This window comes from Propithecus coquereli, unplaced genomic scaffold (genome assembly GCF_000956105.1).
Source record: "Propithecus coquereli isolate 6110/MARCELLA unplaced genomic scaffold, Pcoq_1.0 Scaffold18, whole genome shotgun sequence".
NCBI classification, from domain to species: Eukaryota; Metazoa; Chordata; class Mammalia; order Primates; family Indriidae; genus Propithecus; species Propithecus coquereli.
The window spans coordinates 11025927-11039096 of NW_012142745.1; the positions used below are offsets into that span (position 1 = coordinate 11025927).

Below are 13170 nucleotides of genomic sequence, written 5' to 3' on the forward strand. Positions count from 1 at the left end.
TATTTCGTGCTTATGTACTTTGATAGCTATGGCTTTGTCTACCCGTGTAACTAAAGCAACCACAGAACATATGGTCAGAACATGTAGCAGTTACTGACACATAAATCAACAGTGAAACATACAGTCAAATGATCTACTGTCCATAGACACCTGGACTCAATGAAACTACACTCCTATCAAGATTTACTTAAGGGAAGAAAGTAATATCAATAGAATAAAAAAGGAATATATTTTCAAATGCCAAATTTGAAAAGGAAGGCCAAAATGAGGGAAAGGAATAAGGATACAGAAGCGGCACAACGTTTTATAATTCCTCAGTGTATGACTGGGAGTCATACATACCTAATCAGGGAGGAGAAACAAGTTCAAATTCAGATGAGTGAGCACAATTTTTCCCACATCTCTGATTCGGCTTCCTTGACTTGAGGGGAACAACATTTTTTGCTGAAAGGAATGTCAGAAAATGAAAGATAATCTAAGGTGATACTTTTTAGCAAAAAATGAGAAACATGATCTGACAAAGTTGTGCTATTTCCGGTAGACTTGTAGATATATAGTTTGGTACCAAAGTATTTGTGTGATAGAAAATAAAACATTGTCATTGGGCATATTCCAGAAAACTCTGGTACGTGGAATCCACAATACAGACCACGATTTTTTTTTCTGGGCATATTTAACTCTCATATCACTGGGGGAATTCGCAGGCACAACCCAAATGCGCAATCCTCTAACCTTCTTTCTCATCATTGCCATTCTCAAGCTAAATCCCAAAAATTGTTACACCAAGGAAATTTCTCATAGTCACTGACAAACAGTTTTAGAAGCACAAACCTCCCTCTTGGCCATCATCTCTAAGGGCTGTAAACTTACAAGGGTTGAAGCTGACTCTTACAGTCAGGACTTCAGCTACAGAACTTCATGGAGAAATTTAACCACCAGAGCTGTGCCTCAAGGCAACTGCACTACAAAGAAAATTTCAGAATGTAAATAAACCGGAGTTGCAACTCAATTATATTAATAAATCACGAATTGTGTTCCAGCTGCCTCTATTGAATGAAGGATGCCTAAAAACAAAGCATTTGTTCACTTAAGAGGTCATAAAGCAGTGAAAATCAAAAGTCTGTTCTTATTTGGTGACTTAATGCCCTAGGAGAATATGTATACTAATAATCCAATGCGAAAAATGAAACTTCTTTGAAATAAAACTAGGAATAAGGCTCATTCTACACAGAATTCTAAGGTAAGGAAAAAAGTTTTCTCCTAGACATTTCTTATCACTTGAGCAGGCAAGTTCAGAAGGGCCTCATCTCTTCAAGTAATCAAAGACTACACACACACTGTTTTTGTTTTTCAACTTTCTTTTTCCTCAAATCTGCTCTTTCATAAATAGAGAATATTTTTATGTATGCAAATATATACACATATATACATATATATATTCTTCACATATTTAGGTTTAGGGTTGTGGTAAACTAAAAAAAAAAATGGCCACAAATTCTTTGCAACTCCTACATCAAGAAATAGAGCCTATAAGCTTTACCCTGAGACTTGCTTGTGTCAATGGGACACCAACAAGCACAACAGAAGTTTTGCAAAGCGCATGCATATTGGGCCGTCATGTGAAGAAGCCCAGACTGGTCTGCCAGACAACGAGAGACACATGGCACAGTTGCCCCCATCACTCCGGCCACGTGAGCAAGGTCACCCAGGACCAGCCAGTGCCCAGCTGACTTGCCAGCTGACCACAAAAGCATGAGTGAGCACATGGACCAGGAAAGAGACATCCCAGCTAAACCCTTCCCAAATTATCAACCCACGGAATTGTAAACAATGAATGGTTGTCTTATGCCATCAGGTTTTGGAATGACTTGTTACACAGCAATAACTAACTAACACAAAGGTTTTATTACAAGGGACAGTGCCTAATTTAAAGGAATAAAACCACAGAGACAAACTTTTAGGTATTAGAGACCTGGCAAGAAAGGTGTTTTTATGGGGCAATAGATAAAGGAGAGCCTTCCCAAAATCATACCACCAGGCACTAGAAACTCCTTAGTTCAGGTCTACTTTTATTAATAGTTGGGCTTATTGAACCTAAAAGCAACAACACCTCACTAATGAATTAGACCTAGTACCTTCACTCTGATCTGTGCCATCAGAAACCATCTGGTAGCATAAAAATGAAGCATGATCCTATAATCATCAACGTGTCATTAAGACTTCAGTCCAACCAGCCAAGGCAACTCCTATGCAGCCAAATGGGATTTTAAATGGAGCATTGTGGCATCGCATAAGGAAGCACTTGGGTGAGATGGAAGAGGACACGCTGTTCCACAAAATCAATATCTGCTTTGAGTTGACAATGTGCTGGGATTAAAAGAAAAAGAGGTTACATATCAATCTGCTTCAGGCAAACCTAAAAGCTCTCAATCTTCATTAAAACTGAAGCAATTCTATAAGAGCACTCAGTGAATGCAGCAACTTTCACAGTGTGCTTTCAAATTGAAAATTAATGGGCGTGATAGAAAAACCAACGGAAAAAATACAAGGCATTGTCCTTAGGTTTTTGTACAAATCCAAATAAAGAAAGAATTTAAAAGCACATTGAAAGCTAGAAGGCCAGAAAAAAGTAGGGCATGCTCACAAATCTCCTTATTAGTTGTCTAATTGGGACTCAGGATGCAGGCTACCATCAGTCACAATGTATCTCGGACACCAACTGTAACAGCGCATTGTTACAGGGTTTCCAATCCTGGGGCTCCAAGGCCCCGCAGATCCTCCATGACTGACCCTGATGACAGATCATTTCTACTGAGCCAGTCTTGTGGGAAGGAGTGCCACTGAAAGGACAGGACATCAAAGCTATCTCAAAGCAGACAGCTAAAAATAACAAAAGTCAAATATGAAAAAGAAAGAACATTTCAGGAACTATGATATAACCAGAGCCAGGTGAAAAGAAACAACATCAAAGGAGTCCATGGTGTACAAAAATCAATACAGGAAGCTTTCAGGGATTCAGGTGGAAAAAAAAATTGCTAATAGGCATTGGGGACCCCAGAAGTAGAGAAGCCCTAATCAAGAGAAACTACCTAAGCTGAAAGCGGCACAGCTGTCATGTGGCCATGTCTGTATGTCTCCTTTGAGTCATAGGAAAGACAGGTTCTTTAATTAGGTGCATCCAGCAGACGTCAGGTCAAATGAAATCATGAGCCTCGGTCACAGGTAACCCTCGGCATCAATTTCAAAGCAGCGGATTTCTAGGTCTTCAGAGTGAAGCAAAGATGGAAGAAGGGCCTACCTACCTACGAGTGGGTCAATTCCCTTGGAAGTCAGCATTGCACTTCTCTGTGCTGGGAAGTGAGAAACTTCTATTTGTTAAGAGTCACTCACTGAACCACAATCAAGGCTACTTTTCAAGTCAGGCTTTGAGGTGTCCGTGGAGAGACCCATCTCAGCAGCAGGGCTGAGGCAGGGGAGCCTGGAAGCATATTCTTGTGAGTGGCTCAAATGTAAGTGAGGGCCCAGGGTCACACCTAATTTGGGGGGCCACGGCCAGATTTCTAAGAAGTCTAGCTGGTTGGTTGAGAGCAAGAGCTTTATATTAGTCAAATCTACGCTAAAACAGGGTTAAAATAGTACCTCCACCTCCTGTTGTTTGGACTTTCCATGCCTCAGTCACCTTACCCTTAAATAAAAAAATAGGAACACTATAACCTGGGGGTAAGTAAGAGAGAATATTCGTCAGGTGTTTGGCACAGTCTAAATGCAGTGAGTTCTCACAGATGGAAGCTACTCTAGGCAAAGCCAGACTAGATAAAGGATTCCCTGGGTCTGTAGAGCTAAATCAATGAGGCTGATGAATCCCAATGTAATGTGTCATTTTGAAGTGGCTATTAAGACAAATGCCACTTAGAAAATCTGATGACATGCTTCAGCTTTCAATCAGTTATTTGCCCTTGGTGAGTTGAGGTCACCTTTTGATCCCACTTCCAATTACTCTAAGCTAACAGAGGCTGCAGATCCCAATTACCTAGGTGCAAATCCCAGCTTCATCCTTAGCCAGCTCTATCATCATGGGCAGAGAAATGGTAACAACCACGGGTGCCTTGGGGGGTTCAAGAGGCCAATGTAGTCCAAGAGCTTTGCCCAGCACCTGGCACTTAAATATTCATCACTGCAGGCACAAAAAGCCACAGTCAAGGTGGCAAGCAATTCATTAATCCCTTCAGAAGTTGGACGCGCACCCATTATTCAAGTATGCCCACTATGGTCATGAAAATTGATCCCACCTCCAGGCCAACTCTAACACTGAACCTCATATAAAAAAAATCACAGCACACATTTAATAATTTCTTCAATGGTCTTTCCCAGCAAAAAGAATAACTGAAATTTGTACCACTGCTCCATCATTTTACAGGTTTCAGAGTGGATGACCATATATATATCGCTTCTGAGCTGCACAATCCAGCTGTGTTTATCCCCCTTTTAAAGAAGAGAAAAGCAATGCTAGTAGAGGCTAACTGCACAGCTGTCTGGGGGCAAAGCTGGGACTTAGATTTGCCTTCTCTCAAGTCTAAGCTCAGGCCCTTTCCATCACACCAAGGAAGAAAGGCAAGGCATGCAGGATTTCAGGTCTAAATTCCAGATTCTCAGACATTCTAAACAGCTGAAAGAGCATTAGCAATTGGATCATAATAATTTCCAACCACAAAACAAGAGCCAATGGCTTCGTCACAAAATACTTTTAGATAAGTCCCCATCTGAACTCCAGGGCCACGAGTTTGACAAGAATGTTCTGAAATTACGTGCTGGCAGGGCTTCCAATAGAGCTGTCCCCAGAAACGCATAGGTTAGCGACATAAGTTGTTATCAGCTGCCATTTGCAACTTTCATTCCAGGTAAGATGATGTAAAATGATTTCTGCTGTCGTCACAGACAATGCTAACTTATTTTTAGTAGATAAATCTCACGCCTTTTCAACATTAGGTCAGCCAAGAATGAGTTCGGAACAGTTTGAACGTTGAGGGGAAGTCAGGGTGCAGTGGGAGTAGCAATCCCTGATAATTAAAGGCCAGTTCATTAACACTTTCATGCATATGGATTAGCCACTTAAAGTGAGGTGGACAGATTTTTCACATCAGGAATCTCATAAAAATTCCATATGCTCCACCAGCCAGTGCCCTTGACTCATTAGCAGTGTCCTTCCTCCCCTTGTATTATCCCTCAGGTCACTAGCCCAAAGAAGGCAAATGTCGCAGATTCTACCTGAATTTGTGAAACTTATCATCAGACAAAGTAGAGATGCAGAACGGCTGTGCAGGTTCTGGAGCACCCTCGGGACAGGCACTTCAGCGTCCCAGAGTCTGGACGAGCCTGACTCAGCCCCTCACACCCTGGGCAGTGGCCTCGCTCCCGCCTCCCCCAACTCCCACCACAGCGCCCACACCCAGACCTCCCGGCTCAGTGACCGCTCCCCCACCACCTCCTGCAGCTGCTCTAGCTCCCACCCCAAAGAAAGAACCGTCCAACTCTCTCCTTAACTTTTCCCCCTTCCTTTTGCCCTAGCCAATCTGGATATTTCCATGACCTTCTCTAGCACCCATACAACAGGAACTCCATACTTATTTCCCTGGTTTCAGCCTCCTTCCCACGTTCTAGCCCCAAGTAACAAGTCTTCACTGGCATATCCATCTTGCTTGGCAGGCTGTACCCAAGCACCTAAAGAGGCTCCTTTTGCATATTTTTTTTCTCTGAATTACCTAAATTAAAGCCTTAGGGGTCCTTGGACTCCATTCTCACCTTTGTTCCCTACATTCAACTGACAACTAAACCCTGATGATTCTACTCCTCAAATAAATGTTCAGTCCATCCTTTTGGCACAAATTCAAGCCCCTACTTCCACTTACTAGATCTCCTATCTTTTACACTCTTCTTCACTATGACATATACCAAATACTATGAGAATAATCTGTCTGAAACACGTATCAGTTCACATACACCCACTAACGTGAAACATCCCCAGGTCTTCATTGTCCAAACTCCTTAGCATCTATGTTTTCTTCCAATCTGCCCCATGAGCATTTTTAGCCTTATTATCCATGACTGCATCTGACACTTCTTGTCCTGCAGCCAACTACTCTTCTATGAATTCCCCACACCCAGGGCTTCCATAGAGCCCTTCCACATGTAAATCCAAACAATATTTCAATGTCCAACTCATCAGAAATTCTGATTGAACTATTGTTAATATGAAAATTCAATCAATTGCCATCCTCAATATTCTTTGAGCATTTTAATCGATTAAGCTCTGTCAACGCCCTCCAACCAGGGACACAGCTGTAGCTGACCAAGTTGGGTGTGTTACTCACTGCAGTAAGGGAGAATGCATACCATCGGGAACCATGGAGTGTCTCAGTAAGAAGTGTTAGATGGGATTTATTATAGGATTTGACCTCTGGTTGGGTTATTCGGGGAGGATTCACTCTAGAGTGGATGTTGGATGCTGTCAGAGAGCAGGAGCAATTCTAGGCTTGGGTACCTCAAAAATTCGTACCTATAGAGAGGGCAAGCTAGAGCAAAACTAAGCTGTAATTGGTAAAGAAGCAGCTGTCACTCAAGGTTTTTGACACTAAGAACTGAGAAAAAAGGGGATGTTTGGCATTTTGTGGGTTGCATGATTACTTTGTTTTTGTCCTAGACCAAATTATAAAGTGGTTTTGTTTTGTCTTGATGTCAGTGTAGAGATTTAAACTTTCTCTTAGGTAGCATACAGATTATGAAGAGTGAAACAACTGATATGTGTTTCAGATAGATTATTCTCATAGTATTTGGTATATGTCATATTATTGTCAAGAGGAGTCTAAAAGACAGGAGATCTAGCAAGTGGAAGTAGGGACTTGAATTTGTATGGTGAAAGGATGGATTGAACATTTATTTTAGGAGTAGAATCACCAGAGTTCAGTTGTCAGTTGAACGGAGGGAACGAAGGTGAGAATGGAGTCCAGGGATTCCTAAGGCTTTAATCTGGGTAATGTGGAGAAGAAAAGAAATGTACAGATGCAGTCACGTAAACAGGATTCCATTTGGGATCCAGACAGTGAGGACAGGTGTCATATTTTAGAATATGAAAAAAGGAAGGATATGATAACAGGATTAGGACCTGGGGAAAGGAGATAATACATTCAATTCAATCTACAACTCTCAAAAATAACGTGATATGCAGATCAGAAACCTCCTAGAGCATGTTAAACACAAGAACGTCTTCATCCTGGTGAGCCAGATAAAATTTTCTGGTTAATAAAAGATGAAAGTTGTCCACTGTACTTATCCAAGAATCTACATGCATTTAGGCATTCATTAGTGAGCTAAATGGTTTCATAACTTTGTAGGTGAACTTAATTTCATTATTGCTGTTCAATTGCTCTTAAAATCTTGACCATTAAGTCTTATCTTTGCTTCTTTTTAAAGCAGATACTGTCAGAGTACTGATATTGCCTGGTCTGAGATTAACAGAAGGAAGAAATGCCAGCTGTGTATTTTGGGCCGTACAGACCAGAAATGCAGCTCACATGCAAGGCGTGTGTAGAAAATAGAAAAATAAATAGTATACAAAATTCCTATAAAAATAATTTCCTTTCAAAAAAAAATCTCACTTGGAAAAAGTCTACACTTCTTTCATTTTACAGTCTAGTATATGTCTGGATGACCTAATGGAGTTACCAGCCACTTGGTGGAGAAGAATTGGCAGAGGAACTTGCTTGGCAACTGTCCCATGTGTAGTCTTGAGATCTCAGCTGCCACTGAATTGACAAGCATCTAAGACATTATTTATAAAAATAAAAACTGATACATGTTTTTCTGTGTAAAAATCTTCTAATGCCCTGTACCTTAAATAGTAACATTTAAGGGACATGCTGTAATGGCAGAGTTAATTCAATTCAACGAGCAAGTTTAAAGTAAATAACTCAAGTGCATTAGGCAGGTGCCAAGACCAATGAACTCGAGCAAACCATCTCCCTTCCCACCAGAGACTCCTTCCAATACCAGCCATCTACAGCATTTATTCTCCAACCAGCCATCTCCAGACGCCGCCACCATATTGAGAACGCGTGAAAAACCGTGGCGCCCACCTACAAAGGCAAGGGCACGTTCTGCCTGACAGTGTTTGTGGCAGCTCCAAGTTCTCACTTTCTCCAGTCTTCAGGAGATTTTAATTTGTAATTTTTTAGAGAATGAGTGGCCTATCACTTAGCACCGTCACTGGAAGATAACATTTCAGTGATTACTCAGTGCTGACATTTTATTATTTAATATTAAAATCCCATCAGAAATCCCTAGCCCGATAAGCTAAAAATGAGGTTTCAAAAGAAGGCACCTGGCAAATCTGATCTGCAGTAATCAAAATGGCATTTTGTCAGATGGGAACTAATTATCAACCTGACATGATTTCAATCTGCTGCCATTTTATGAAATGAGATCCGTTTGCTCCCTTTAAAGATGATCAGGCTTGCTGCTCCTTAGCTAGACACCCAATTTCACCTGTTCTCGTGAGATTCTTCTCTCATGCAAACTGGTGGTAAAGCAATTACGTGCTCCAAAAGATTAAGACGAGAAATTTCCCATTCACAGACTTGTCATGTTCACCTCTTAAAATGCAACTTCTTGCCAGATGTTAAGATGCCTTTTTTATTTTATACAGTCACCTAACAATCTGAGGAAGCATCCTCTCTGAAGGCAGTTTCATCTCCCAAGTTCAAGCAGAGAGCCCGTACAGAACTCCAGGGCTCTACCCGGAGACTGCCTAATCCACGAAGGGATCACGTTCATTTATGGAGCGGAAGACACATGTCTTCAGACTGTTCAAGGCTACCTAGGGGCTACTGCTGGACCATAGGCGGTTACCAAGTTAAATGCTCCAAGCGGACACGAATGAAGTTTTAGCAGAGAACAGAGAGAGGGGAAAGTGAAACTTAAACAAGAGCTATTTCACCCCTTTGTGGCTTCAGGACGCTGTTGGAGTCTCCATGGGTGGAAAGAAAGGAGAATGAATGGCTTTTACTACCTCATGCCAGGAAATGTGCTACCTGCCTCTCATTGAACGCCCTCACGCATAACTCCCCTCTCTTTTCCAACAGAGAAGGAAACTGAGGCCCAGGGATGCCCTATAAAGTTCATACAGTCTTAGTAAGTGGGGATCTTAGAGACAGGTTCTTTCTACTTTCCTTGGCTACCTCTCCCATTATGGAAAGAAAAACACGAGGCAGTATATTTTCTATTAAGCTTCCCCTCACATGTTGAAAACTCTACTTAGTATTATTAAAGAGCAATATTTATCTTTAAATAATGAAATTCAATTTAAAGTTTTAAAAATAAATCAGCGAAATATAAGGAAAAGTTTCATATGGTGAAGAAAGGAAATCAGAGGAGAAGGGGAGGGGAAAACGAAGCTGTTTTCTAGTCTCGTAATATTTGGTTCTTTGTGGGGCTTCACTGAGGGAAACAGAACTCTCAGGAGACGGGTCATGAAGTACTGAGGAAGTTCCCGACAGAAAGATTTCGCTTTGGATCGCTGCTGGGGGCAATAACACCGCGTGTTACGACATCCAGAGCAGAGCGCTGGGGACGGCGTGCTCTGAGTCAGTATGTGAGTAAGATGTTGTTCTCCCCAGCACACTCGCAGCTGCAGCTCGTTTAGCTCGCAAACACCAAGTGTCTTAGTGACCTGCACTCCCAGCAGGTCAGGGCCGCCAGCACCACGCTGCCTCCCTCCTCGGCCCGCCCAGCCGGGGCGCATGCACCCCAATCCACTCGGAAGAAAACTGGGCCCTCTGGCGGGGGCAGCCATTCCCATCTCTGCCAGGCCTCTGACTGGAGAGGTTGGGTATAAACCCTGAAAAGTAGCCTCATGCCCTATGTCGAACTGGAGAAACCCCTTCACTTCAAGTTTTGTAAGAAACCCAAAAATGTTGCTGTGATGGTTCATTTCGGGTGTCAAATTGGCTAGGCTGTGGTTCCTGGCTATTTGCTCAAACACTAGTCTGGATGTTTCTAGGAAGGTATTTTTTAGATGAGATTAACATTTAAATCAATAGATTTTTGAACAAAGCAGATTGCCCTCCATAGTGTGGGTGGGCCTCACCTAATCAGTTGAAGGTCGTAAACCCAAAGGAGCAAAGGTTGAGGTTTCCTGAAGAAGAAGGAATTCAGCCTCAAAACACAGCACAGAAACCCTGCCTGAGTTTCCAGGCTGCCGGCTACCCCTAGGGATTTGGGACTTGCCGGTCTCCACAATTGCAATTGCATGAGCCAATTCCTTAAAATAAATCAATCTCTCTCTCTCTCTCTCTCTGCCTCTCCTTCCCTTCTTGCCCCCATCCCAGTCCTGTTTCTCAAGAGAATCCTGACTGCTAACACTGTTACCAAGCAGATTAAACAGCCCATTCCCTCTATTTCAGAGCAGAGAGGAAAGAGGCATTTGGCAAAATATCAATTGCTTAGAAAATCAGAGCATTAAGAGTCTACGTGGATAAAGGCTTTTCGACACCCTTCAAATGCCTATTTGCATTTCCCAGTAACTCCTTGAAATTATTGGTGAGTATGAGACACGACCTTTGGAAAGTCTGGGCCATGACCGGGGCTGTGGGGCCAGGGACACCTGCACTGGAATCTGGCCTCAGCCCCCTCCTGGGTGCGTGGACACAGGCATGTGACTGAACCTCTAGAGGACTTTCCAACCTTGGTTTAAATGCAGCAGTGAAAGGACCACAGACGGGAAGCGCCCAGCTCAGACCCCAGAAAGATTAGTGCTCACTAGGTGGTAGCTCAGTGTGATTGTTGGTCATACAAAAGCTATTGATAAAACACACTTCCTCCCAGCCCTAGCGGGGAGAGAGACACATACAGGATAATTAATATAATGTTTTTAAAGACCAAGAAAGTGCTAATATGGGTGATTGTTGGAACTTGGAGGAAGGGAGGCTGAGTCAGCCCCGGAAGGAGAAGTCTGCCAGGTGAGAGGGGGTGACGGGGAGCAGGAAGTCCAGGTAGAGGGCACTAGGTCACCACACAAGTGAAGCCAGGGTCAAGCGAAGCCAGGTGCTGGCCAGCACGCTGACTGGCCAGGGACCTGTGTGGGGACGCACTGTGCTGGAAAGCATTCTAAAGAGCCAGCTCGTGCAAGGAGGGAGACACGTGCAGAATACAAACGAGAGGAAAGAAAGGCTGCCCTGTGAATCCTGTTCAGGCTGCTCTAGGAGGTTGTGCAGACACAAATTTTGACTAGTAATCACTCTGACTTCCGGTACCAAAACTTCCATAATTAAAAATCAGTAATACAAACGCAGAAGGCATTTGGAAAATAAATGATAAAATGTTTGAATGTTTACACAGGGAGCCAGAGGTATAACAGTGTGCACCAAGTAAGAATGTTAATAGATGACACAATTCTGAATGGATTGCATTGTGCTTTTCATGCACATTAAACTGGAAAAATATATTCCATTAACTTAAACATGCAGTAGCAAAAGATATGGAATACGGTAAAAGCTGTGCAATGACATAGTAAATTGTTAAAAAATATTTAGTCTAAGTGTAAGCTTGTCTTTAATTTTTTCCATTTTACTCATATTTTCTAATTTTTCTACAATGAATGTGAATTGCTCCTGAAAAGGAAAAAGAGTATTTTTAAAACCCTGCCAAGAATGAGTCTAGAAGAGAAAGCTTGTCATAAGTGAGTAGAATTCGCTTCTATTTACACATTCTGTGGGCTGACATTTGCTCAGAGGCAAAAGAAACACTAACGGTCTTTTGGGATTGGGGGAAAAAGAGATTTGCAGTCTATGGGTGGTACCAACCTGGATCACAGAGGCATTTGTAGCTGGTGCCCACACTGCGACACGTGCCGTGAGCGCACGGGCTGAGGGCGCAGAAGTCGACGAGCTGGGCGCAGGCTGGTCCCGTGAAGCCCGGGCTGCAGCTGCAGGTGAAGTGCACCCCGTCCGCGTAGCAGGTGCCATTGTTCTGGCACGGCGACGACGCACATGGGTCCACCTTTTCCTCACAAGCAGATCCGAAGTATCCTGTGAGAAAAGGCACAGGGGCTTAAAAACATGAAAACACATTTGCACATAATAACTAATAAACTGAGTCTGCAGATCTTTTCTCCGTTGTATATTGATTAACCCATTAATCCATGCATAGTTTCCAGATACGTCACAGCCAGCATGATAGACAGGTTGTTTTTCTTACCTTTGGTAACCTTGGGTTAAAATATTAAGCCTTGTAATTCCATTTTTTGTTGACATATAAAATACATGACTATTTCGATATATATATGTGTGCATAAATATATTTATATGTACACATATAAATGTACATTATACACATGTGTATAATGTGTATGTCTGTACGTATAGTCTAAAAGGACACCAAAAATTAATTAATGGCAATTACCTAAAGGAAGGATGGTATTTTGGGTCAGCAGAGGGCTGATTTTATATACATTCCAGGGGAATACATTCCTTACCTTGCTTTAATAAATAAGGCATGATCTTGAATTTTAAAAATTAAAACCATATAAATTGGTGAACAATGAAGAAATCTCTTTCCCATCCCATCCCTTTGTTCCCCATTCCCTTCTCTACAAGGAGCCACTGTTAACAGTTGGTTACTGTGATGGATAAACAAAAGTGGTCTACCTGCACAATGGAATGCCATTTAGCAATAAAAAAGAACTAAGTACTAACAGGAGCTACGACATGGGTGAACCTCAAAAACATTATGCTAAGCTGAGAGAAGCCAGATACAAAAGATTACATATTGTATAATTCCATTTATGAGAAATGTGCAGAAAAAGCAAATCTATAGATACAGAAAGTAGGTAAGTGGTTGCCTGTGGCTGGGCTGGAAAGAGGGATTGACTGCAATCGGGCATGAGAGGTCTGCCGGGGTTGATGGAAATGCTTTAAAATTGGATTGTGGTGATGGCTGCACAACTCTGTAAATTTACTTAAAAGCATTAAATTGTACATTTCAAACAAATGACTCATGCCTGTAATCCAAGCTATTGGGGAGGCTGAGGCGGGAGGATCACTCAAGCCCAAGAGTTCAAGGCTGCAGTGAGCTATGATCACACCACTGCACTCCAGCCTGGGTGACAGAACAAGACTCTGT

The 13170-nt window shown here is 42.3% G+C and overlaps 1 protein-coding gene across 1 annotated transcript in view; it reads right to left on the bottom strand.

Moving 5' to 3' along the window:
• Positions 1–13170, bottom strand: part of DNER (delta/notch-like EGF repeat containing) — a 361378-nt gene that overhangs the window by 68058 nt on the left and 280150 nt on the right. The window contains exon 7 of the mRNA XM_012642476.1: positions 11853–12077. Coding sequence (XP_012497930.1) covers positions 11853–12077 — 225 coding nt within the window. The remainder of the gene's footprint in view (positions 1–11852; positions 12078–13170) is intronic.